Source organism: Schistocerca cancellata, chromosome 6, assembly GCF_023864275.1.
Source record: "Schistocerca cancellata isolate TAMUIC-IGC-003103 chromosome 6, iqSchCanc2.1, whole genome shotgun sequence".
NCBI classification, from domain to species: domain Eukaryota; kingdom Metazoa; phylum Arthropoda; class Insecta; order Orthoptera; family Acrididae; genus Schistocerca; species Schistocerca cancellata.
Window position 1 is genome coordinate 438,424,260 of NC_064631.1, and position 27,880 is coordinate 438,452,139.

The window sequence follows — 27,880 nt, forward strand, 5'->3', positions numbered from 1 at the left end:
ATTTAGGACTACAGATACTTTTAGGATCAGTCTTTGAACCCCAATGGGTAATAGTAGGACACATACATACCGCTGTCTAGCTTAACAAATGTATCGTTGACAGTGCAAGGGGAAGTAAATTTAATGCAAAATACAGTTGAGGGAAGGGTATAAATAGAAATCAACAAAAATTTGAATAACCGATGTAGGTTAATTTCAGTTTCGAAAAAGAAACAGGAGTTCTCTTTTACATGGTAAGTTTGAAAGGGTAATAAGCATGAAAAATATGTTTTAAGCTGTTTCGGATGCAAATAGCTGCTGAGACTTTTCGTTTGAAAGTTGTCCGTTACGGTTGATGTCATTTTGAGCAAGAGGGCTGGTGATGTTCCAACTACTCTGAAACTGATTTACTACTGAAGTCTGATTCCCAGCTCCTTGACTTTCACTACACTGACGAGATTACTATCTTGCTCACTTATCAATAATAGACAAAGCTAAACCATTTATTCCCGTATCAGTTGCATTTTTCTATTGACACTTCCTTCCTAAAACTGTTCTTAGTTAAGCTGCTATAGGTGAATGGACAGAAATACAGAGCATTCGTCTGTGTTTAAGGTTTGCGAGTACCGTGCGACATAGTTATACCACCAGGTATTGTATCTAAAGTGACAAAAAATAACACTGTTAGTAGAATCATCAGATAAGTGTTCTTCACTACAGACTGGTCAGTTGGTAGGATGTTTGCATGTAATACTGCTGCTGTGAACGTTTATCAGTGTACGGACAGAGACCGGCATCACTTTGGGTAGCTCCCCTGCAGAGTGGAATTCCTTAATGGGTCGGGCAAGACGGGCCTCTGTTAACAAGTAGGGAATCACGTGACTGAACTCTGGGATGGTGCGCTGGTGCCTAGGCAGCCGCCGTCGCCGCCTCCGCCGGTTTCTGCTGCTGCTGCTGCTGAGCTTCCTTCAGCTTCGCCTCCAGCCGCTTCTTGTGCTCGCCGTCCGGGTCGTACTTGCGAGAGAGGCGTTGCCAATCAGCGCTGCGCTCCTTCATCATGAACTCGAACACCTTTCGCACGTTCTCCTTCTGCTTGGCCGAGCACTTGGAGCAATCCGACTTGAGCGCGTCTGGCAGCACCTCTGCGAACATACATGTAACGTGTCACATTCGTAGTATGTTAAAACAAAACCTTTACAAACAGTCTTTAGAGAGAAGTTGTCGATTCTGTCAATTTTAATATACTGAGGGCTCTACGGAGTGTGATGATGATGATGTTTGGTTTGTGGGGCGCTCAACTGCGTGGTTATCAGTGCCCGTACAATTACCCAATCTTTGCTCAGTCCAATTTTGCCACTTTCCTGGATGATGATGAAATGATGAGGACAACACAAACACCCAGTCATCTGGAGGCAGGTGAAAATCCCTGACCCCGCTGGGAATCGAACCCGGGACCCCGTGCTCGGGAAGCGAGAACGCTACCGCGAGACCACGAGCGGCGGACTCTACGGAGTGTCTCAAATCTTTTGGTTGAAACTGAAATAGGTTCAAAAATGGCTCTGAGCACTATGGGACTTAACCTCTGAGGTCATCAGTCCCCTAGAACTTAGAACTACTTAAACCTAACTAAACTAACGACATCACACACATCCATGCCCGAGGCAGGATTCGAACCTGCGACCGTAGCGGTCGCGCGGTTCCAGACTGTAGCGCCTAGAACCACTCGGCCACTCCGGCCGGCCTGAAATAGGTGATAGTGAATCAACAAGCGATTATACTGAGGTAGGGAACCATGGTGGGAAATGCATATTTATTCTGTTATGATCATACACCGTTTACACTGCATAACAACAGCATAAGTCACAGTAAATATTCAAAGCAACGACCGCCGGTCTAGTGCATGCATGACAATGGCTCATAAAGTTCTACCGCATTCTCTCAAAGGCCCTAGTACTTATTGTACCAGAAGATAGATAACGTGGACCCTAGCAAGTAGATCTTCGTCCGTCTCTGTGGGGCTTTGATACACCAATTTCTTGACGTAAACACAGAGGAAAAAGTCCAGAGGTGTGAGATGGCTATCGCGTGGGACATGGGACACGACCTCCACTTCCAATCCAACGATGAGGGTACGTGTTGTTCAGGTGCTCGTGGACATCAACATTAAAGCTGATGCACCGTCGTGTTGAAACCACATCCTTTCTCAGACAACAAGTGTTACAGTCTCGAAGAACTGTGGCACCACATCTCGCACAGTCTGGAACCGCGCGACCGCTACGGTCTCAGGTTAGAATCCTGCCTCGGGCATGGGTGTGTGTGATGTCCTTAGGTTAGTTAGGTTTAAGTAGTTCTAAGTTCTAGGGGACTGATGATCTCAGAAGTTAAATCCCATAGTGCTCAGCCGGCCGCGGTGGTCTAGCGGTTCTAGGCGCTCAGTTCGGAACCGCACGACTGCTACGGTCGCAGGTTCGAATCCTGCCTCGGGCATGGATGTGTGTGATGTCCTTAGGTTAGTTAGGTTTAAGTAGTTCTAAGTTCTACGGGACTGATGACCACAGATGTTAAGTCCCATAGTGCTCAGAGCCATTTGCACCATTTGAACCATAGTACTCAGAGCCATTTTTGAACCACATCTCGCAGGAACACCAGGTAACGTGGACTGATCAGACTGGTAGGCAGAAAATAAGGTCATATTTGTTCATTTTGGACAATGCCCGCCTATACGTTGACAGGGAATCGTTACTGGTGGCCACCGCTCACTCAAGACATGGTTGTTGCGCCTGTAGGAAACAACATCACAGGTGAATGAGGCCTCGTCTGTGGAGAGTACAAGGTCGTCAACGGTATACGCTGTTTATCACTCGCTGCCTGTTCAGGTGTACAACAGATACCCAGGATCTTTGCGAGAGTACGGCAGAACTGTCTGCGCCATTGCAAATACATGCATTGAGACTGGCGGTCGCCACTTTGAACAATTATTATGAGTTACGTTGTTGTTACGCGATGTGTGTTACGTATGTCCGTAACACTACAAATACACATTTCTGACCATTGGTTTCCTATCTCAATATAATCGGTTGTGCATCCACTATCACCTGCTTTAGTTTGACCCAAAAGGTTTGAGACCCCCTGCATTCGTCAGTGCTCCATCAGACTTCACGAGGATAATAAGAATTCAGAATTGAAAGTGGATTCATGTAATGACCTCTCACATCACAAAAACATTCTTAGCAGTGCTGGAGCAAGTTTTCGCATCCTTAAAAGAAGACTGAATACGTGTTAGTGTAATGTGTCTGAGCTACCATCGTTTTGCGGATGGTACCGTAATGCTTGGTGCTAATAAATTACGTCAACGGGTGCAACAACTTAAGTGTAGTGGTTTAAAAGTAGTTTCCAAAATCAATTTGAATAAGAGCAAAGTATACTGACAAAAAAGTGGAGCACCAAGAAGACATTGCCGGATATCAATGGAACTTCTTATACGTACAGACCATCGGCGAGTATATAAATGATTAAGAGCTGCAATTGGTGGGGACAGTAGAACGGCCCGAGATTGCGTTTTTCACGTTTATTACTGATACCAAGCCTGATAGGTTATATAAGGGGCGTAAAAAAGCATCAGATATAAAGTGACCACCGTGAAGGACACAGAGATGCCAAGCACTCGCGCGAGATAACGTTATCAGCACCTGGCAATGTGTGAAATAGGCCTCACTGTGGTCTCCATTTGGCTGGTCGGTCGAATCGCGCAATATCCAGGTTGATGGGGTATTCGTATCTGACAGTGCCACAGTGTTGGACTGCATGGGAAATTGAGGAAAAGCTTGTCGTTGTCCAGGCTCTGAGTGGCCACGTCTGACCACCACAGGAGAGGATGGCCGTCTTGTGTGCCAAGCACGTCGAGACACCCTCACTTCTGCACCTCCCATTTGAGAACAAACAATAGACTCCAGAGCGCAACCGGAATTCCATTGTAATATGCAGAGGAGAGAGTGGATAGGTGGAAAGGGTACATTGAAGGCCTCTATGAGGGGGAAGATTTGTCTGGTGTGATAGAGGAAGAAACAGGAGTCGATTTAGAGGAGATAGAGATCCAGTATTAGAGTCAGAGTTTAAGAGAGTTTTGGAGGACTTAAGAACAAATTAGGCAGAAGGGATAAATAACATTCCATCAGAATTTCTAAAACCATTGGGGGAAGTGGCAACAAAACGACTATTCACGTCGGTGTGTAGAATGTTTAAGTCTGGCAGCATACCGTTTGACTTTCGGAAAAATGTCATTCACACGATTCCGACGACTGCAAGAGCTGACAAGTGCGAGAATTAACGCACAATCAGGTTAACAGCTCATGCATCCAAGTTGCTGACAAGAATAATACACAGAAGAATGGAAAAGAAAATTGAGGTTATGTTAAATGACAAGCAGTTTGGCTTTAGGAAATGATCGTATGGCGTTGTTGGTCGGGAGTTCGTCGGAGTTCGGCCGCCGTACTGCAAGTCCTTTTTAGTTGACGCCACTTCGGCGACTTCCGAGTCAATGATGATGAAAGACACACAACAACTAGTCCCCTATCGGCCATCGAACCCAGGCCCCCTGCGTGGTAGGCGGCAACGCTTCCGCTACGCTACGGAGACGGACTGATTTTAGGAAAGGCAAAGGCACCAGAGAGGCAATTCTGACGTTGCGGTCGATAACTGGAGCAAGACTAAAGAAAAATCAAGACGCGTTCATGGGATTTGTCGACCAACAGAAAGCGGTCGACAGTATAAAATGGTACAAGATGTTCGAAATTCTGAGAAAAGTAGGGGTAAGCGAAAGGGAGAGACGGGTAACATACAATATGTACAAGAACCAAGAGGGAATAATAAGACCGGACCACGAGGGACGAAATACTCGGATTAAAAAGGATGTAACATAGGGATGTAGTATGTTCTTCAATCTGTACGTCGAAAAAGCAATTATGGAAATAAAATAAAGTTTCAAGAGTGGAATTAAAATTCAAGGTGAAAGGATTATTAGCTGATGACATTTCTATCCTGAGCAGAAGTGGAGAATAATTACATGATCTGCTGAATGGAATGGACAGTCAAATGAGTACAGTATATGGACTGAGAGTAAATTGAAGAAAGACGAAAGTATTGGGAAGTAGCAGAAGTGAGAACACCGAGAAACGTAACATCAGAACTGATGGTGACGAAGTAGATAAAGTTAAGGAATTCTGCTACCTAAGCAGCAAAATAACCAATACCAAACGGAGCAAGGAGGACATCAAAAGCAGACTAGCTCTGGCAAAAAGGGCATTCCTGCCCAAGAGAAGTCTACTAGTATTAAACATTGGCCTTTATTTGAGGAAGAAATGTCTGAGAATATACGTTTGGAGCACAGCATTGTATGATAGTGAAACGTGGACTGTGGGAAAACCGGAAGAGAAGAGAATCGAAGCATTTGAGATGTGGTGCTACAGACCAATGTTAAAAATTAGGTGGATTGATAAGGTATGGAATGAGAAGGTTCTGCGCAGAATCAGAGAGGAAATGAATATGTGGAAAACGACAAGGAGAAAGGACACGATGATAGGGCATCTGGTAAGACATGAGGGAATGACTGCCATGGAACTGGAGGGAGCTGTAGAGGGCAAAAACTGTACACGATGACAGAGATTGGAATAGTCTACATGCAGCAGATAACTGACGACATAAGTTGCAAGTGCAACTCTGAGATGAAGAGGTTGGCACAGGAGAGAAATTCGTAGCGGGTCTCATCAAACCAGTCAGAAGACTGATGACTCAAATAAATAAATAAATAAGTAAAAGTATGCTCCCTGCTGAATCCTGTGTCTTCTCACACCATTGGTTGGAGATTATCAGCAACCGCACTAGGGAATTGCCGTCCTATATGTAAGACGGCTACCACCACAACACAAATGGCTGCCTTTGCACTGGTAGTGTGACCACGAGGCATGGGCTACTGATGAATGAAGTTCCATTGTGTTCAACCATCAATCAAAGTTCTTCACTACTCGGATGAACATCGTCAGAGAGTATGTCGGTGACATAGGGAGAGATCATATCCTTCCAATGCTTTAGGGAGACACAAAGGTGTTATTCCAGCGTCATTGTGTAGGGAGCCATTGGGTATGACTCAGGTCGACACTCGTAGTGACTAAGGATACTCTCGACGGCACAACGGTATGTTACACACTCAAGTGGTACCTCTCATGCAATAATAATGGGGTGCCATTTTTCAACAAGACAGTGCTGGTCCATACATCGTACGTCTTTTCACGATCTCTCTACATGAAGTTAAGATTCTGCCGAGGCTGGTAAGATCCCCAGATCCGTCCGTAATAGAACTATGTGTGAGACCGTTGCCACTACCCATGATATCAAGGACTGTTAAAAAAGTTGTAGGCCGCTTGCCACAGGATAGGATACAATAGCTTTCGAAACCCTTCCCACCGAGTCAAATCAGTGCATACATCCCGTCAGAGGAGGTCATTCTCAGACAATGTAACGTATATGACCAACATACAGAAAGAAAACAGCATCACTATTGAAGACGGCAGCTGGGTAGACAGCAAGATAATATAAACAACGGAGTAAGATAGGCCTACGAGAGGGGTAGTTATCACCTCGAAAAGTGCACTGACGGAAAATAAATCGCTACACCAAGAAGGAGTTGTGCGACATAAATGAAAGTTGGTAGACGTGTTTTTCCACCTGAAAGATGACGTCTATTTAAATTTCGTTCCTGTCGCATAAAAGTGGCGCTAGTAGGGCCACTATGAAGATGCAAATCAGGTTTGCTTTAAATACAGGCTGTAACGATCGTGAGGTTTAGAGACTAGACGTGGTGAGTTGATGTCAGTCAAGAATGCCTATACGGCGGCATCAACACCTCACTGAGTTTGAACGAGGTTGTGTAATCGGGCTACGGGAGTCTGGATGTTCCTTCTGCAGAAAGACTTAGCAGGAATGTAGCCATTGTACGTTATTGCTGGCAGCGGTGATCACGAGAATGTACGATCACAAGAGGACCGGGCTCTGGATGGCCGTGTGGCACTAGCGAGAAGCAAGACCATCGTGTTCGGCGGATGACTCTGGTGGTTCATACTGCATCTGCAACAGCAATTTGAGCAGCAGTTGGAGTCACAGTGACACAACGAACTGTCAGTAATCGGATACTTCAAGAACAGCGCCGAGTCAGACGCCCTGAAGTGTGCGTTCCACCGACTCCAAACCATCGCCATTAGGGACTCCAGTGGTGTCAAGCGAGAGCTCGTTGGAGGGCAGGGTGGAGGTTTTTTGTGTTTTCTGATGAAAGGTGTTTCTTCCTCGGTGCCACTGATGGCCAAGTGTTGGTCAGAAGGAGGCCAGTTGAACCCTGCAACTAACCTGTCTGTGTGCTAGTCTCACTTGATCTACAACTCGAGATATGTTTGGGATGAGATTTCGTATGACAGCAGTACCACTCCTGTGGTTATCCCACACACCCTGACTGAAAATCTGTACGTCAGTCTGGTCATTCGACCTGCTGAGCTGCCATCCATAAGCAGCATTCAAAAATGGTTCAAATGGCTCTGAGCACTATTGGACTCAACTGCTGAGGTCATTAGTCCCCTAGAACTTAGAACTAGTTAAACCTAACTAACCTAAGGACATCACAAACATCCATGCCCGAGGCAGGATTCGAACCTGCGACCATAGCGGTCTTGAGGTTCCAGACTACAGCGCCTTTAACCGCACGGCCACTTCGACCGGCAAGCAGCATTCCAGGGAGTGTTTTCCAACACGATAACGCTCGCCCACACACCGCTGTTGCAACCCAAGTTGCTCTACAGAGTGTCGACATCTTGTCTTGGCCTGCTCGATCACCAGATCTGCCTCCAATCGAGCACATATGGGATATCATCGGACGACAACTTCAGCGTCATTCACAAACAGCATTATCTGTTCTTTTATTGACCGACCAAGTGGAACAGACATGGAATTCCATCCCGCATACTGACAACCATCACCTGTACAACACAATACATGCATGTCCACATCCTTGCATTCAACATTTTGGCATTTACACCATTTGTTAATGTACCAGCATTTCACATTTGCAATGGCTTATCTCGCTCTTACATTAACCTGTCATCTTGCAAATGTTAATCATTAAATATGTTACCTACACAAATGTATTCCAGAAATTTCATTACCCTACATTTATTATTTTTTATTGTTGTGGTTTCTTTTCCGGCAGTGTAAAAGGCACTTGACTGTTTGTTTGTTTGCAATTATGTGCCAGCAGTCCCGGAGCACTGCAATGCCCGTGCCACAGTACCGGAGCTCGCTGCTGGAGGGAAAAAAAAGAGTAAAGTGGGGAAGAGATGAGTTGGCCCAACTTGTTTTGACTCCTGTAGCGGTTGGCTACGGTACCGTGGCATGTCTGTTTCAGGACTACACACATTTCTCTACAAACAAACCAAATACTGATTAAGTAACTTTATTTTGTCGAGGCGGTAATTGAAACTTTATGACTTCCCCTGGTAGAGCACTGTTCGTGAATAAAACAGTGTTTTCAGCACCAAAAAGAGAAGTTAACAACAGTTTGTGTGTATTAGCAGTTTTGGCTTATGACAGTGAGATATGGACTGCTAATGCGAAAACATTGAAAATTGACCGTGGATTAGCGAGAAATTGAGAATTACATGATGTGAATTATTATAAGAGGCAGGGAAACAAATAAACGGAGCGTGAACAAATATAGTGAAAGACGTAATTGTGGTGTAACAGAAATCAAATGGAGGTTTCAGGAGAGAGATGCACTTATGGACTGTAGATGGGTCATGTAAGTTCTTTGTCGGATTTCCGGAGATAGCAACGTGACGAGCTAACGTAAGGCAAGTGGCTGACGTTTGAAAACATTTAGGAGAAAAGTGGATATGTAGATGAAGGACGTACTGCATTGGAAAAGTCTAGAGGTGGCCTTTATCTAGCATTGTATGTCATGTGGCCGATGATGATGATGAAAATAATCATAACTGCCGAGGCCGTTGTTCATAAACAGTTACATCGGTGTACACGAGCACAAGGAAAGTTAGTAAGATCGGCAATAACAATAATTCCTCTCTCAGGCAATGCAGAAAACTTCACACAGATCAACAAAAATCCCAGAAAGTTACAAGGGAACAAACAGGAATACAACAGTAAGGCCTCAGTGCCGGGTGGAGCAAGAATCAAGCATCTATCACAAAGCAGAATAAGTGAATTGCACAAAATTAGTATCTCGTTGATGTTATTGATAAATGTGTTATTAGATAACAATTTCTGCCACATTACGAACGGTACAAGGAAATACCAGCTTTGCACAAACTTCACAGCTTTGGTCGTATAGAAATCGAATTGCAGGCTAGAAAATAAACCCCGAGAAATTCTGGGAACACAAGGCTGAACGGACTCCTACCAGATCTTTCCAACAGACAAAAAATTGAGATCGGGCTGGGAATCGAATCCGGAACGTCGGCATTAATAGCCAGAAACGATAACCATTAGACTACACTTTTTAAATTAATTTCTCAAGTTTTTAATTTTTAGTCATCGAAATAACAAAGCCAGTTACAGTTAAAAGATTGAAATACGTATGCAGACACATCGGTGTTCAGTCTTGACACAACATTAATTTATCAATACTAGCAAAATCTTTCGTTATTAACGTTATCAGAATGCTGGATCCTGTGTCTATAAGTCTCTCAGAAGCAGAAATAAACCCGTCCTGGATTACTGCCAATGCCTTCTCTGCTGGAACAGGTTCTTTGGTTTCGTTCTTCATGTTTTTGTAGCCAATCTGGTTGTGAAACAGAGGTTGCTGAACAGCGGTAGCCGATCCACCACGATAATTAGGTCTTTCACAATGACCAATAATCAGTAGTGTCATAACTGGACATACAACCACGTCCATGTACATCCAGTCCCGCTTGGATATTGGAGACATAATATGGAAAGACCCTTCTGTAGTACTGCATAGCGGACAGCATCTGCGCCACTGCAAGTGTCGCTGTTGGTTTTTCGTGTTCATCCAAGTACGAGAGTTGTAACTGTAATAGTGCCAACTATTTATTTACAACTCATACAAAATAGATAAGGGTTTCAAAGTTTTACTGACCTTCGAAGTAGTCACCAGCATTGTGTATAACCGAATGCCAGCGATGTGGAAGTCGTAGGATACTCTTAGCAGTGCCAGTTGTGTTGACAGAGCGGCGCGGTCTATTGTCCAACTAATTTGTAGCAGTTCTGAAGCGAATGCCGTGAAGTGTTTTCTTCAGTTTAGAAATCGAGTTGAACTCACGAGAGCTTAAGTCAGGGGAGTGCAGTAGGTTGTATAGCACTTAGCAGCCCCATCAGTCAAACAAATCAGTAACAGCTTGCACTGTACGTGCTTGAGCATTATCCTGCAAAATGATGGGCAGTTCCTGCCGAAAGTGTCATCACTTATGTCTCTAAGCTGGTCGTAGGTTGAGTTCCAAAAATGAACAGCATAGAGATAGAAATGATGACACTTTCTACAGGACCTGACCATTTTGCAGGACAATGCTCAAGCACGTACAGTGCAAGCTGTTACTCATTTGAGTGATGAGGCTGCTAAGTGCTGTACCACCTACTGCACTCCCATGACTTAAGCTCTCGTGAGTTCAACTCCATTTCTAAACTGAAGGAAACACTTCACGGCATTCGCTTCTGAACTGCTACAAATTAGTCGGGCAATAGAGTGCGCCGCTCGTACTGTCAACACAAATGGCGCTGCTAAGAGTATCCAACGACTTCCACAACGCTGGCAACGGTTTATACACAATGCTGGTGACTACTTTGAAGGTCAGTAAAACTTTGAAACACAATTATCGTGGTGGATCGGCTACCGCTGTTCAGCAACCTCTGTTTCACAACCAGATTGGCTACAAAAACATGAAGAACGAAACTTTGAACGAACTTTGTACGAGCTGTAAATAAATAGTTACCACTCTTAAAGTTCCAACCCTCATACATCTGCATCCTAGCGTTAAGAATTCTTGTAAGGATCAATGTATCGCACCAAAAAATTTGCGGACGAGCGCTGTTGTATTTGACAGGCAGAAGAGGGGGTTGGGTTGTTTTGGGGAAGGAGACCAGACAGCGAGGTCATCGGTCTCATCAGATTAGGGAAGCACGGGGAAGGAAGTCGGCCGTGCCCTTTGAAAGGAACCATCCCGACATTTGCCTGGAGCGATTTAGGGAAATCACGGAAAACCTAAATCAGGATGGCCGGACGCGGGATTGAACCGTCGTCCTACCGAATGCGAGTCCAGTGTCTAACCACTTGCGCTACCTCGCTCGGTGACAGGCAGAAGAACTTAGATTGCTTCCAAGCTATATATCTAGTACTAAGCGTCGTGTCGGCAGCAATAACACCACAATATTCGAAAGTAACTCCAATCACGCCCTCGCCAGTATCCGAATAGGGACTGAAACGCACATTCTTCGGAACAGCTTACGAATAATATGTGAGTAGATGATTGGTAAATCGTATGATTAAGATTTCTGTCTCTAGTCTCGTTAATAGCAGTGACAGAAGTAGAGCTGGTGGTGTTTCGTAAGATACAGCATCTCACATCCTATTAGGACGCAGTAGAATTACGATAGAAGCGAGGCGTCGAAGAAAATAGCCACAACGCAAAAGTTTCTGTAATTGGAGCTCGTTCAACTGTAAGGTTTCTGTATTACAAGAGGTATTTTGCTCATAAGATTGGCCACAGAGAGCGTATTTCTCTAGTACATTTACAGAGGAGACCCTTTGGATACCAAAGCTTATATTGTTACGTGGTCAGCGCGCACCGACTAAGACTTCTTTGTCGTCTGTTGGTAGAATCGGACGTGATGTCCTGTCTGTGCTGGTGTGGAGCCTTGATTTCGGCATGCAGCTGCTGCAGCCTCGAACATATCAAATAGGGTAATATTTGGCTACGCATTCGCGTGCGCTAGTATTGCAGGAAACAGAATGTCGTGTTTAGGGAGCGTTTGCAGTTTAAGGTTTTTCAAAATTGTAGCTTTTGTTTTGACTATTAGAGCATTGTCGGTTTAAGCACTTCATGAGTCTAGTATGCATGAACTCAGGAAAGCGTCACATTGCTCTTTACCTTTTTTTCTTTTTCTATGTGCTGAATGTAAGAGGATGTTTTGTCAAAAACCTTTACTTTGTGAACTTTTGGTTTTATATCTAAATCACAGCACTTGTTAGAAACAATCATCATCAATGTAGACATGGCTCTGAGCACTATGGGACTCAACTGCTGTGGTCATAAGTCCCCTAGAACTTAGAACTACTTAAACCTAACTAACCTAAGGACAGCACACAACACCCAGCCATCACGAGGCAGAGAAAATCCCTGACCCCGCCGGGAATCGAACCCGGGAACCCGGGCGTGGGAAGCGAGAACGCTACCGCACGACCACGAGATGCGGGCCCAATGTAGACATGTTAATTTTCTAATTCTGTCTGTGTTAGTCTGCGTTCATGGTTAATACACTGCAAAATCATAATAGTTTTCAACTTGGTCATTGCGGAGCCTGCACATCCCACTTGCTTATTCAAAAGTTTTTAAGTACGGTTACCTGGACGCACATTACAGCCTGCGTGATCCGATAATTAGTGAATAATTCAATGGCTTTTGGCTTACTCATATCGCAACTAGCGATATTTGTTTATGTAACACAAAAGCAGCGAAATTACTTCCAGTTCATCTTGTTGCAGTGATTACAATCAAAGATGGCATGCACTGTTGAGTGGAGCTATGTTTCTGTTGTTGCACAGGTAAGCCATATTTTTCTTAAGCCCAGTTTCACACATTACTAGGTGCGTTTAAGGAACAGGGAGTGTTTATTCATTTTACGCAGATTCAAATTACGTACAGCTACAGTATGTCGCCAATTATTAGGCCAAACGACTATCGTATTTAGAGTGCTGTGTTAAAAAATAATGTTTTGTTTTATACTCACAACAGTGGGAAGGTACACTTTATAATCAGTGGTTAATTCAGTCATGATACAAGAATTGTCAACAGCTACATATGTAAACGTTCGTTTGGTTAACATACGTACCGATGTTGTGCAACAAAAGATTTTATTAATGTTTTGTATTAGCAGTTCAAATATAAAGATTGCAAATAAAGTTAATAGAGTTAGTTATACAGCAATCCCTTCTACAAATGTTTCACAGAGATTACAGAACGCATACACAACTGTACACATTGGAAGTTGAAATACTGAAGTTCCACGTAGTCTCACATAATGGTTTCATAAAGGCAGCTAGAAGTATGGAAGTTACACAACATACTACTCGTACAGCCTGAAAGAAGCAATTCATTTACTCAGATACAGTAACGCAAACTAAAAATCTCCATTTCTTGCAGAAATTATTCTAATTCAGTAATTAGAACGATGGTTGGCAGTTGCCTAACAGTTACATGCAAATGTAACAGTATGAGCATAGCTAAAGGGATCGTTTTAACGTTGATGCACACCGGTAGCAAAAGGACACCAAATTTTGCTATTTATGCCAACAGCTAGGTGACAAACAGGAAACAAAACAACTGACAAAAAATATATTATTTGGAGGAATCTTACTTCTCTACTTCCAGAACTTTTAATGCTGGCTGCGGAGAGAATTCATGGAAAATTATGTTTCTGAACATTACAGATGTACATCGTACAAGAGAAACTCCTCATCGACGGTCTTGGATATAGTGCTAAGTTGTGGATAGCCCGTCAAAAACTGAACACAGATCAAGCATAAAAACAGGAAGAAGTTGTCCTGGACTGTGAAAAACGAAGCAAAATAGAAACAGTGAAAGGTCGGAGCTCAAGACGTGTACCACCGAGGGAACCGCAAGCGCCACGATGTGGTTGTCGTGTGGTTATGGTGTTAGACTGCGAAGGGTCAGCTCCGTCTACAAATCTCCCTCTTGCCTTCTTTTTTCACAAAATTATGAATTGTTCTTCCGATGCTTGACACGTGTGTTCCCTGTATTCAGATTTGTGTTGTGTTGTGATGTAACGTCCATTTGCAACAGCGAGGTGTGAGGAAGGGACCTCCTATTTCTCGTACACGAGTACCACATGTTATGACTCTTACGTTCCGTTTTGGAAGTTATGAATCTTGAGTTCCTGTATTGTAACATGGTTCACACACGTTTATTTGTAGCTTTCATTTCTGTGAGAGGTCGATGCGGCATCTCGCCTGCTCTCACTATTCATCACATTTACTTGCGACCGTAATATATTCTTACCACTTTAGTCATGTTCTGTTACCAGTATATAGTATGACAATTGCCAAGACTATAGAAGGAGAACAGATACGTCAATGATCGCTTGGAAAGTTCATAATTTTGTAAAAAAAAGAAAAACTGGCACGAGGAAGATCTGAATATTGACCTCCCACATTGCAGTCTAGTGCCTTGGCCGCACAACTATGACACCATGGTGCTTGCAGTCTACTCGATCTGCACATATTGATCTTGGACCGTTCAATGTTTCTGTTTTGCTTCTTTCTTCGCAGTTCAGTACACCTTCTTCCTATTTCCATGCTCGATCTCTATTCCGTTTTTGACCGGCTGTCCGCTAGGCCATTTTAGCACTGAATCTGAGGGAGAAGGGGGGGGGGGGGCCTAGTTTCCCTTCTTAGAAACATGAAGTGGCACAGATATGCCAGTCTGTCGTGGATAGGTGAAAGGGAACGAAAGACACTCTGCCAGCAAAATTCTCTTCGCTGGTTCATTTACATAATCTTTGACTAGTGTGGAACACTACTCTGCAATTAACTCTCCTTGTCATTACTGCTGCACGACTTGTTTGTTTTACGCATTTTTGACACTCTACAGACGAGCAGCACACAGTGTTTCTTTTGTAGCTAATTCCAGTTTGATCGAGATAACACTGAAGTACTTATATAGAAAAGAGCGGCTTACCAGTTTTTTTTAACGTCGTTGTTTTCTATTTGTTACTCACAGTAAGGTCGACCTCAATATTATATAACGACGTCATATTACAAAATTTCGTAACAACAGGTTAATTTGCAACGTACTGTAATCAAAACGAGTACCATCTGCATGATGCATCGAAACTGAATATCGATTTTCTGGAATCAGTAGGAAATTTTAAAATAGTTATTGATTTAATTAATTTAGGCACTTCCAAGGAACGTGATTGGTTGCTATATTTATAATAGAACGTGAATCACATTTTACTGAACAACACAATACATAGGTTCTCTTTATATGCGATCGCATTAATTAATTTTTCCTTTAAAGCCGAAAAGCGGTATATAAGAGACAGCGAGGTGTGACAGTTTAACTAGGGTTCCGGACCTAATCGTCATTGCCGATTTCGACCACATTTATGATATATGAAGGGCTGGGCCAGAAGTGTGAGACGAAATGGGGGCTACAGATGGCCAGGCGGTTAGAGATAATAGCATTTTTGATGCTCGCCGAGTGCAACATCAATCGTTTATGTTAAGATCCAGGCTGCGATTGGCGCAGCGGAAAGTGTGCAGAACGGGTGTTGATTCCCTATACGTAAGCAATTTTCTTTTTATTTTAAATTTTTGTGTTATTTTCACTGAAAATAAAACGAAGTAGTGTTCAGTATACTGTATTTATTATTTGTCATAAAAGACATGTAAAGAGAAGACAAATGAAAATTTACGATTGGAAATAAATTTGTAGGAAGTGATTTTAAGGTGTACACGAGAACTCCCTATATTATATTACGTACTTGTATTGTGTTAAGGTTGATGATTTACACATGCTGGGATGATATTCGTCGTAAAAAAGTAGGGAAAATAGTAATTAACTCGGCATTTTGTACATGTTATAAACGTCACACTTTTCACAATTACATCTTTGTTTTAAAGTTTCTACAGAAAAAGAAGCTTGGTTTACATTCTTTAAAGATTGACTCTCATCACACGATTTGGTAGTTAATCACGTGTAACGCATCGTGTCGCCAAAAATACTGGAGAGGACAGCCAATGATGTACTGTGGTATGCATTTTAATACAATCTTCTCGGGATGCGATTTCTTTATATTTCGAGAAAGAAAGCAGCTTTTTGATGAAATTTTTTACCTGATAACAAAACCCGGCTGTTGTGGCCGTGCCGTTCTAGGCGCTTCAGTCGGAACCGCGCTGCTGCTACGGTCGCAGGTTCGAATCCTGCCTCGGACATGGGTGTGTGTGATGTCCTTAGGTTAGTTAGGTTTAAGTAGTTCTAAGTCTAGGGGACTGATGACCTCAGATGTTAAGTCCCATAGTGCTCAGAGCCATTTGAACCATTTGATAATAAAAATAGACATCTTACGGTTGCTCTAGCGTAGTGCGTTTGGGGGGAATCACTTTGATACTACACGATGGCAATCCTTTTATCCTTCTTCATCTTGACAAATCTCGTCGTATACTTGTGGATTTGCTTGTCTTTCCCACAAGTCAATTAAGAGAATAAATTTTTTCTTCTCCACATAGCGCTTCATCATACAAGTGAAAAAATATTTGTTTGTAGCTGTTGTAGATTTCTTCGATTTTGAGGAAGTAATAACGACATTCCTGGCAATAATTTTCCTGAGAGGGTTGTAGCATATTGTGCTGTATACGAGTGAGTTACTTTGTTCATATTTCTGTTCATTTGCAGTGTAAGTAACGTAAGACGTGAAAATAAAAAAGTTCTCGTATAGTTACTAGACCCCAAGGCCCCCGGACTGCCGTCCCGCACTCTCTCCTCTGCGCCAACCGCTGCCTAGAAACTACGATAACAGAACTGCTATTTTTTCGAAACGCTTAGCCATATGGAGCTTTCAGTTCTGTCACTTTCATTTCTGGACGAAATCGGTGATGAGAAGTAGGTGCAGGCCCCTTGTAAGTCAAATGTAGATACCGTCGAGACACACTATTTTTCGTAACATGTTAGGGTAAGCGAACATTTGTTGAATTGTCTTCGTGTTATTTCGGACGTTTCAAACTTTATTAGTTAATCTGCTAGCGCAACCAAACTGTTCCTAGTAAAACATATTCTGTATAATATTTCTAGTGTCTTTGGTTCATCACCTCAGATCGACAGCAATGTGCTCTAGTACACACTCTGTAGTTTAAATGCTCCGTAAAACGTTTACGCACTTGCCAGATAAATGTTGGTACAAACCTAACGATTTTTTGTTGCAGTACACACACTATGTCATTGTTTACATAACGTGTGTTTGCGAGTACGGTTCAAATGGCTCTGAGCAGTATGGGACTTAAATTCTGAGGTCATCAGTCCCCTAGAACTTAGAACTACTCAAATCTAACTAACCTAAGGACATCAAACACATCCATGCCCGAGACAGTGTTCGAACCTGCGACCGTAGCGGTCGCGCGGTTCCAGACTGTAGCGCCTAGAACCTCTCGGCCACCCCGGCCGGATTTGCGAGTACGGTTTCATAGGGTTTTGATAAAGTGGAAGCCACAAAACTTTCTCATGACAAACAGTACAAAATATCAGCTGCATTGTAGACGACAGAGAGCTACATGAACATCAGTAAGTGCGATTAAGAAAATAAAATTAACCACTGCAGATCGTGAAATTTCAAAGAAACGTGTATGGATGATAAAGGAGATGACATAGCCATTGAAGAGCCAAAATAATGTAACCACTGCCCACCACGAAATGGAATGTCGTCTGGAGGAATCACGAGCACGTGACGCGGTAAGGAAAGTACAGGGTGACCCAAAAGTTCGTTAGCAATTAAAAATGCACTAATTCACGGATAATGTAGATAGAGAGGTAAGAATTGACATAAGTGCCTGAAATGACGTGGGGTCTTATTGAAACCAAAACAAAGTGTAAAACAATGGCCAACGGATGGTGCCGGACAGAGCCACGTTAGTGACGCAGTATGATCTGACGAGTAAGTAGAGTGTTGGTGGAAGATACATAGTTAAATATGTTGCTCCGCAACAGACGGCCCCTATATGTTCCCATATCGACCCGATGGTAGTGTCAATTACAACTGCAACGATCACGGGATCATTGATAATGGACCGTGGGTCAATGGAAACGTGTCACGTGGTCGTATTATCGCGTTTCTACTTACATCAGTTCGATGGTTGTGTCGAGATATCACCACCATCCAGACGAACATTTGCTCGAAACATGCACTGCGCCACAGGTGCAGGTATTGAGTAATGGGAGATATCAATTAGGTTTTCGTGGGACCTGCGGCTGTAATCGAGGCACCTTGAGAGGTGTAGACTGCGTGAACGTTATTGCGGACCACATGCTTCACGCCTGATTTCTTCCCTGACATCGATGACACTTTCCAGTAGGAAAAATGACCATGTCACAATGCCAGAATCGTGCTACAACCATTTTCGGAGTACTATCGTGTACTCTCTTGATGTCCTGGCCATCAAATTCACCTTACGCGAACCCAATGGAACACACCTGGGGCGCTTTCGGGTGGCAGTTCCGCGCTCACAACCGCCGGTCCGTAATTTACGGGTATTGCTTGACCTGTGCGTAGGCATCTGAGGCCGCCTATCTCCGAAACCCAGCAAGGACTTGTCTAATCCAAGCCATGCACAATCGCTGAAACACTCATTTTTGGCCAAAGTAGGATTTGTCAAGCTTGAAGACAAATAACAGAAACGCTTGCCATGTGCGGGCGGGCAGCATCTTGCTGCTATGTAAGCCTAGAATTCTTTGCCAAGAAGGGCAACCAAACGGGGCGCAAAATATCACCGACATACCGCTGTACTGTAAGGGTGCCGCGGATATGAACCAAAGGGGTCCTGCTATGAAAAGAAATGGCACCTTAGGACGTCACTCCTGGTTTTCGGGCCGCATGACGGGCGAGAGTCAGATTGGTATCCCACCGCTGTCTGGAGCGTCTCCAGACACGTCTTCGCTGCTCATCGGGACTCAGTTCGAAGTGAGACTCATCACTGAAGATAATTCTACTCCAGTCAGTGAGATTCCGGCCAGCAAGGCCGCCGGATCTCTCCTCAATGGAGAAGGTTTGGAGCATTATGGGCAGGGCCCTCCAACCAACTCGTGATTTTGACAATCTAACGCTCCAGTTGGACAGAACTTGGCACAGTATCTCTCAGGAGGACATTTAACAACTCTGTCGATCAATTTCAAGCCGAATAACTATCTGCGTAAGGGCCAGAGGTAGACCATTGCTGAGCCGTGCTCCGGCTCGCGTTGGCTGGGTTGGCATCGTGTAATGAGCTCTCGTTTCCTTCTTGTGTTCGCTGGCCTCACTACGTTTGCTAGCGTTCTCTGTCCGCGAGTGGCAGCAGTAGCGCTTATCGATTGTACTGTGGTACTATCTTTGGAGCGACGTCTGGTATTTCCGGGTCGTCGTGTGTCGGAGTTCAGTTGGCACGGAGGGTCCAACAGCGCCAGTACTCGCCGAAGGAGCTGGCGATATATACACTGCCCGATGAAATGATGTGGTCGCGAGAGTGAGGATTCAGTTTAATGGATTGTTATATTTGAGAAGTGCAACTTTCAGTTGTGTATATTTCCGTCTGTCGAAGTGACCTCATGCTGTCAAGCTGTCAATTGGCGGTTGTATACTCCGACGTTTCCCTTGCCTGACTTGACTGGCAACGACCGATGGTTGGTTGTTCGGTCGGTCGTCTCAGTGGACGACGGGTAACTGGTCTTTAGATCGTTTCTGTGTTCTTAGCGTTCATGTCAATGCGCAATTCGTCTTGTTGCTGTATAGTGACTGTTTTAGGATTGTTTGAGCTGTTTGTGGAATTGTCTTTTGTGGTTCCATGTGCATCTAGTCAGATTTTGAATATGCAGTTTGGTCTTAACACTGTCTGCGTACTAGGATTTGGTGGAGCCAACTTGTATAATTAAATGCTTGTCATTTGACCATGTTAACTGTTATTCTATCGTAGTATTGGTTATCGTATCTTAGGTGGAATTTTGCGAGTATGCTGGTCGGCGTGTAAGCTGTCCCTAGTTTGAGTTGTCAACACGTTAAGTGAACATAACTCTTGGCTGCCTGTCTCACCGCTTACGCACCTGTAGGGACTTTTCTCAGGTCGATCCTTGGAGCACTGTCTGTGGATCACTCCCTTCTTTATTTGGTCTGATTGTGTCAGTCGTTTAAAAATAATATTTTGTTTAAATTATTCCTATTGCTTGTGGCCTTCAGCAGACAAATAATTTGATTTCTTCTTAATAAGGCCTTCAGCCGTCCGTGTAGCTTGTGTTACAGTCAATTTTTTTAAATGATTGTTTTAAAACTTATTTTGATATTTTCAACGTGTAGTTGTCTTCCTCACTTGTAATTCAGGACTTCAGCCGCTAATTGTTCTGAAGTATTGCTTGCTGCCTTCAGGCGACAAATAATTTTGAATTCTTTCTTAATAAGGCCTTCAGCCGTCCGTGTAGCTTTTTAATCATTTAAAAAAATGATTGTTTGAAAAAATTATTTCCATAAATAAAGTGTATGTGTTTACTGTGCAACCAACGGTAAATGATTAGGCCCCAGTCACACCTTTTCCTGCTCTCTCTAAGTCCCACGTTTGGGTTGCGTTATTGATATTCTCTATTTTCTCTAGAATAAATCATCCACTTTTTCAGAAATCGTAACCATGTTTGCTGTACACGTACATTACATCTGTTTTGGCTCATCAGTGTATAACATTTTTGAGTGTAAACACGGATTAAAAGAGATGGTATTTATTAAAGAAAACCAGGCTCAAAATTATGTTAAACTGTAGTCTTAAAACGACGACGGTACGGCTTAGACGGCTATTGAAAGTGAAAGTGGTGTCGGAGAAAGCGGTCCACGTCTCGGGAGAGTGTTACGTCAGCAGTCCCAGTCGAAGGCGCCGGCATCTGGCCTCCTTTCCCGGTCGGGCAGCTTCACGGACCTTGTCCAGTATCCCAGGCCAGCAACAATACCAAAAGAAAACAGATACCCGGAAGAATATGCGGATGTACCTACAGGAAAGCTTCCTCTCAGCTTTTCTCTTCTTATTTTGCGAATGTTGATTCTTGTGACATTTCTTTCTTCCTTTTCTGCCTATTGCCGGCCGCGGTGATCTAGCGGTTCTAGGCGCTCAGTACGGAACCGCATGACTGCTACGGTCGCAGGTTCGAATCCTGCCTCGGGCATGTATGTGTGTGATGTCCTTAGGTTAGTTAGGTTTAAGTAGTTCTAAGTTCTAGGGGATTGATGACCACAGATGTTAAGTCCCATAGTGCTCAGAGCCATTTGAACCATTTTCTGCCTATTAAATGTTCATTCACTTTTGTCTGAACAAGTTCCCCTATTGCCGTTCAAGTGATGGCAAGAAATAAGTTTAGCAGGAACGGAGGCGTACGAAGTGCGAATAAGTAGACTTACACACTGAGATCCTCTGACTTCTTACTACATCCATCCATAGCGTCTCCATACCCCGATGGTGTCGTATGTACTAGAGAGAGAGAGAGAGAGAGAGAGAGAGAGAGAGAGAGAGAGAGACAAAAAAGGGGCGCTAGGATACAAAAAAAAATGGTTCAAATGGCTCTAAGCACAATGGGCCTTAACATCTGAGGTCATCAGTCCTCTGGACTTAGAACTACTTAAACCTACCTAACCTAAGGACATCACACACATCCATGCCCGAGGCAGGATTCGAACCTGCGACCGTAGCAGCAGAGCGGTTCCAAACTGAAGCACCTAGAACCACTCGGCCACAGCAGCCGGCCCCCTAGGATACATTGCATCACAACACAGATTAGTAGAGACGAAGCATTCATTCAATTACACAACGCTATAGCATGACAGAACCATTCCGACACTGGCAGGAAGTCTGTTTAAATTACGGCTTTCAACACCCTCATTATTTCATTTTAGTTGTAGATATAAATTTCATGATCCGTTTTAATGAGAGATTCCTCTCTAATTATTTTATATTTGAGGTTTAAGCTGCATGCCGTGTTGCCATGTTGTAACTTCTGTTTGGTATTCCGCGGATTACGCGCTTAGGCACCACCAATACTAAATCATGGATTTTACTCCATTAACGGTGCTAGGGTCAGAAGATTATTGTAGATCTCCTACACTACTGTTGTAATTGTTTGATTTTTTGATACAATTTTTACGATCGTAGAAAAGAACGGCTCACACTTTCTAGTTGCGCCGAAACTGTCAAACTAGTATCTCGTCGCATACATATTTAACGCCTTAAAATGGTGAGCTAAGTTATCATTATCGATTTTTTTCTTGTTCAGTTGGAAGTAGTCGCTGTGTTTTCGGATTTAATTGGTGACAGAGAGTCTGCTTTCAGCAGGTAACGAAAATCAAAATAACTTCCACATGACACGCTATATGAGTGTCAGACCATCACATTGTGTTGATATATAATGAACTAAAGTGCTACAGAGCACACTAACGCCCTCTATTTCGAAAAACAATTCTTGTTTATTGTTATAAAAAAATCTTGGTTTAAGAGATTCTGCAAAAATCTCTTTCCGTTTCGGGTGCTGCTTACATTCACAATGTGAAGATAAATACCCATGCCTTTAGGTCTGTTTCGAGTTTGCGTCCAATCGGATAAATATTTGTCAGGCTACTCGCCTGGTATTATCTATCTCCATCATTTTGTAAATAAGACATTTTACTCAAAAGAACAGTTTCAGGTAGCGACGGCCTAAAAATCATAAAAAAATATTTGTATTGCAAATCTTTTTTTTTAAAAAAAGAGTTAACATATAATCCACAACAGCTACCAAGTACCTAGTAACGTGCTCTTGTTAACACGATTACATTCGTTTTTTGACGGTGTTTACACCACAGCACCCAGTACCAGTCATCTTGTCTTTCTATTTTTTCGGAAAGTTGGAGGCCAACATAAACAAGCCTCGTTCTCGTCTTTTCAAGAACTTTCCAATGCCGGAAAAAAGAATATCGTTCCATAAAAAAGAACACATACTTGCTTGACGAGCTGCAACATAGTCTCTGATGAGCATTTGCACTTATAGATTTGGAGCAAGCTTTTGGCAAAGTGGACTCGACCAAAATCTGAAATTTTGAAGGTAGCAGGTAGAAAATACAGAAAGCAAAATGTTACAGAAATCAGACTGCGTTTATAGAAGTCGATGGACAGAAAGAAGGGAGTGAGACGAGGTTGTAGCCTGTCCCCGCTGTTCTTCAATCAGTACACTGTGCAAACTATGAAGGAAAGAGGAAAAATGTAGAAATGAAATTAAAGTTCAGGGAGAAGAAACAAAACATTTGCGATTTACCGATGACTGAAGTCCGTCGGAGACTGCTAAAGACTTGGAAGAACAGTTGAATGGAATTGATAGTATCTTGAAAAGAGTTTATAATATGAACATGAATAAAAGTTAATCTATGGTAATGGAATATAGTCTAATTAAAAATAAATCAAGGGGATGTAGTATAGTCTGTTGAGGGAATTAGCTTAGGAAATTATACCAAAAGTAATAGATGAGTGTTATTATTTGGGCAGCAAAACAACTGATGGCGGCCGAGGAAGCGAGGATGTGCAATGCAGAGTGGTATGAGCAAGCTCCGAAAAAGAGAAATTTGTAGAAGTCTAATGTAAGTTTAAACGTTAAGAAGTCTTTTCTGGAGCTATTTGTCCGGAGTGTAGACTTATATGCAAGTGAAACGTGGGTGATAGCCAGTCCAGGCAAGAAGAAGTTAGAAGCGTTTGAAATGTTATGCTGTAGGAGAATGCTGCATATTAGATTGGTCTATCGAGTAACAAGTGAGAAAGTACTTAACAAAAGTGAGGGAAAAGCAGCTTTATGCTACAACTTGACTAAAAGAGGGGATTGGTTGAAAGGACACATTCTAAGACGTCAAGGAACTGACAATTATGTAATAGAAGGAAGTGTGGAGGTAAAATGTTGAGACCAAATCTTGAATACCGTACGCAGATTCAAATGGATGTACGTTGTGGCAGTTATGAATAGATGAAGAGGGTTGCACTGGCTAGACTAGCTTGGAGAATTGCATCAAACTAGTCTTCGGACTGAAGATTGCAACATGACGACCATATTCAGAACTTGAGTACAAACTATTTTTCCGTGATATTGAGGCAACATATGTAAGCGTGGTACAGTCAGAACGTAACAAGCTGCAAGAACTTCATCGTTTTGCATGAAAATGTAACTACCTTCTGATTGTATCATTTTTATATACGTTCGCTCGATGTGACTGAAAAATCATTTGTACTCAGGTCTCCAATTTGGTCATCACAGGCCGAAGTTAATTATCTGGTGTAAAATATTGTAGCCCATTAACTAGAACATATATAAAAAATACTTACTTGAATATTTCTGGACATAGAACAGTAAACGGGACTACACGTGCAACGTAATAATGTGCCGTTCTGCGTACTAATATTTGCTAAACACCTCGTTTCGATATCTTGAACCGTTCACTAAATGAAAAGGATATTACGTCTCATGTGACTGATTCTTTACATCCGTTAGGGATCATGAGAGTAAATCAAGGGAGATTAGAGCACTTACAGAGTCTCAACACGGAAGTGGAAGAAGAAGGAAAATGGCTGAAACTTGGTACGATGTTCCCTCTACCATGCATTGTACGGTGGCTTCCGGAGTCACAGGGTGTTTCACAGTTCCTTCTGCATTGTTATAGTGATTGTAGAGTGGACTTATTGATGAAGTTTTGATAACGAATGCATGTCCGGAAATGTACCGTTTGGATGTAAAATAAGTTCGAAGATCGTAATACTTTCAGATCTCTCTCCTTCACGGCACGCACACAGCGGAAACAATGGCCTGCTTGTTCTATGGTATCCTACGCATGAACAGTGCTTCGGGTGGTCGTATTCTCTTCCACGCGATGATGAACGTCCACCTCAAAGTCGAGACTGTGGTTCCTCCGTGGAACACCACAGTCGATCCTCCTCGTTGCCAACTTACCATTTTCTCGCAGCTGTTGTTAAAGCGGGACGCAAATGGTTTGTGAGGCCATAATTACAACTGGGACCGACAACGACACCCTCTTTTCAGTTTGTGTGCGTAGCGTGAAATGGGAGATTTGAAAAGAATCTGACCATCAAACTTATTTTATATTCAGACGGTACATTCTCGGACGTTGGTTCCTTCTCAATACTTTATCTACTAAGTACCCTCTATAGCCCCTAAAAGCCTGTACTAGAAATTGTGAAACACCCTGTATTTGTTGATGTAGTACCAGGTGGTTATAATTAAAAAAAGCACTCCGTCTTTAGGCCACGAGTGGCCTACCGGGACCATCCGACCGCCGTGTCATCCTCAGTGGAGGATGCGGATAGGAGGGGCGTGGGGTCAGCACACTGCTCTTCCAGTGTTTATGATGGTATTCTTGACCAAAGCCGCTACTGTTCGGCCGAGTAGCTCCTCAACTGGCAACACGAGGCTGATTGCAACCCAAAAAATTGCAACAGCGCATGGCGGCCTGGATGGATTATAATTAAAGTGCAGCTAATCACGGAGTACCAGTGTGAGCTGTAACTATCGACTGGCAGTGAATCTTGTTAGCTGTGGTAATGCATTAATGCCGAACAGATTTACACTGAAAAAAAATTAGTTCCAATTTTGGCCACCAGGTGCAAATTTGGTGCTGTAGAGCATCTCGTCGACATCTCCTGTGCTCATATTGAACAGACTGTGTAAGTGGCAGTTAATAATAAAAACAACATTAAGTCTTTCTCACTTGTTTGACCTTTTCTGTCCACATCACGTTCCTAATCAACTACATATGGAAACAATCCTATACGTCTTTCTTGCATTCACAGCGCCAAATTTGCACCTGGTGGCTAAAATTGAAACTATTTTTTTTGTGGCGGAAATTGGTTCTCCATTAACGCATTGGAATATCTGTCGCGTTTCGCTACCATATGGTAGTCATAGCCCACATTGGACGTCTGTAACTGCACTTTAATGATAAACAGCCAGTATTTTCCCATAATTCACTTTATAGGGTTACATACTTCGACCATAAATAAAATAGACTGGCCCTGACGTCATTTTCGTGGCTCCAACATCTCTGGGCTAAAGTAACGTGATTGTTGGCAAAACATGGTTGTTTCGTGTTGCGCTTATGGCTGTACTCAGCGTTTTGTCGGGGGAAATGGCATTACATTTCACGTGTGTCTCTATGATAGTGTAGATGCGTTTATTGATATCCGCTGAAGTGACTTTTATATGTTTTTGACACTTGAAATAGAGTATCACGTAAATTAAAGTGTTGAAAGTGATGCCTGTGAAGTCAGACTCATATTACATTTTGGAAAGTATCTGTGATAATTCGGTTACAGAAGTAAGTATAACTGTTTCTGGTTCCTACTCATAGGTTCACTAAGGATGAAAACCGAAGGCAGCTTTGGATACGGGCCCTGAAGTGGAAAAACTTTAAGCCATCTGCACATACGCGCCTTTTTGTATATACAAGTGAGATTATAATAAGTTAAGAGCACCTATAGTCAACACATGAAGAGAATTTTTTTCTACCTTCTAATACTAATAAATAAATGTACGCTCCAAAATTATTTTCTGAAACCTCGAAGTCTCACTTTTCATCTAAAATATCTTTTTTTTTAACTGATAGTTTAAACTTTTGTAAAAATAGTAGGAACTGAACCTTTGAGGTGCACCTAAAATTGATACTATAAAATGGACCTGCTCCTAAAGTCGACAATTTTGGCACCTATAGTTGACATAATTCACATATCTCATTTTCTTTTATAAGTGACTAGAGCTCAAAACGCGGCGAATCCAATATTTAAAGTTTTGACACGAGCCGACTCTTACTGTTTAAAAGAATTTTAACGACATTTTACTTTAATTGATAGTTTATAGTAATTTCGTCCCGCTGCCCACCAGAGGGGCGTTCGACGTATTTGTTAGATTTTATAAATGGTACTGTGAACAATTTCAGGTCAAATGTAGTTCTGACATAATTTTTCGCAAATAAAAAAGTAATTTTTGTTGGAAGCGTTTGGCAGTCAATTGAGAAATGTGGGTAAAATACGATACAAACATTGTATGGCAGACCGCTCACTTGAAATCACGCCACGTTTTGCCAACAGTCACGTGGTTAATGTTGGAGCCACACCAGCCCTATAGCTTCTGTACAGCAAGGCCAGTCTACTAGTATCTATGGTCGAAGGTTACAAATAGCGGGATGACGACGACGGCGAGGGCAACGAAAACAAAGAAAATGGCTCTGAGCACTATGGGACTTAACATCTGAGGTCATCAGTCCCCTAGGACTTAGAACTACTTAAACCTACCTAAGGACACCACACACATCCATGCCCGAGGCAGGATTCCAACCTGCGACCGTAGCGGTCGTCCGGTTCCAGACTTAAGCGCCTAGAACCGCTCGGCCACACCGGCCAGCACAAAGAGAAGAACTCGAATCGACTCGTCGGTTGTCGATACTCACTCTTGAGGTCGCGGGCCTCCGGAGTGCAGGGCGCCTCGTCCATGAGGCACTTGATGGTGGCGGCGACGAGGCGCTGGTTGCGCAGCATGCGGTCCACGTCCAGGTTCTCGTACTTGGCGTAGAGCGCCTCCTGCGGGCCGGCCGCCTCTGCCAGCGCCAGCAGCAGCAGCAGCGCCGCCGCCACGGTGCACAGGGTCGCGGTCCTCATGTTCGTGGGTCGGCACTGTCTGGTCGACGGCGGCGGGCGCGCCGCGCGTCTTATAGCGGCCGGCGCCGGGGCTCACTGGGAGGGGGCAGCCGAGCCCACTTCCCTTTCCGGGAAACACAACACCCACCTCCACCACAGCCCAGGGCTTACGGTCTCCACGGCATGTGCTACTTTTGCAATTCTCCTACCCCCTTCAGCGTCGAACGT

General features: G+C 43.2%; 1 protein-coding gene across 1 annotated transcript; it reads right to left on the reverse strand.

Annotated features, from left to right (window-relative positions):
- On the reverse strand, window positions 1–27,673 carry LOC126088373 (ejaculatory bulb-specific protein 3-like). The gene is made up of 2 exons (XM_049906511.1): window positions 27,466–27,673; window positions 1–1,121 (listed from the first exon to the last, which is right to left on the reverse strand). The coding sequence occupies exons 1-2, from the start codon at window positions 27,671–27,673 to the stop codon at window positions 889–891; spliced, it is 441 nt and encodes a 146-aa protein (XP_049762468.1). The 3' UTR covers window positions 1–888.
- Between the last annotated feature and the right edge of the window lie 207 nt (window positions 27,674–27,880).

Excerpts from the sequence above, each read along its gene's own strand:
- LOC126088373 (XM_049906511.1), bottom strand. The coding sequence starts at position 27,673 with ATGAGGACCGCGACCCTGTGCACCGTGGCGGCGGCGCTGCTGCTGCTG. Across the intron at positions 1,122-27,465 it reads GGAGGCCCGCGACCTCAAGA|AGGTGCTGCCAGACGCGCTC; the intron begins GTGAGTATCGAC and ends GTATGTTCGCAG.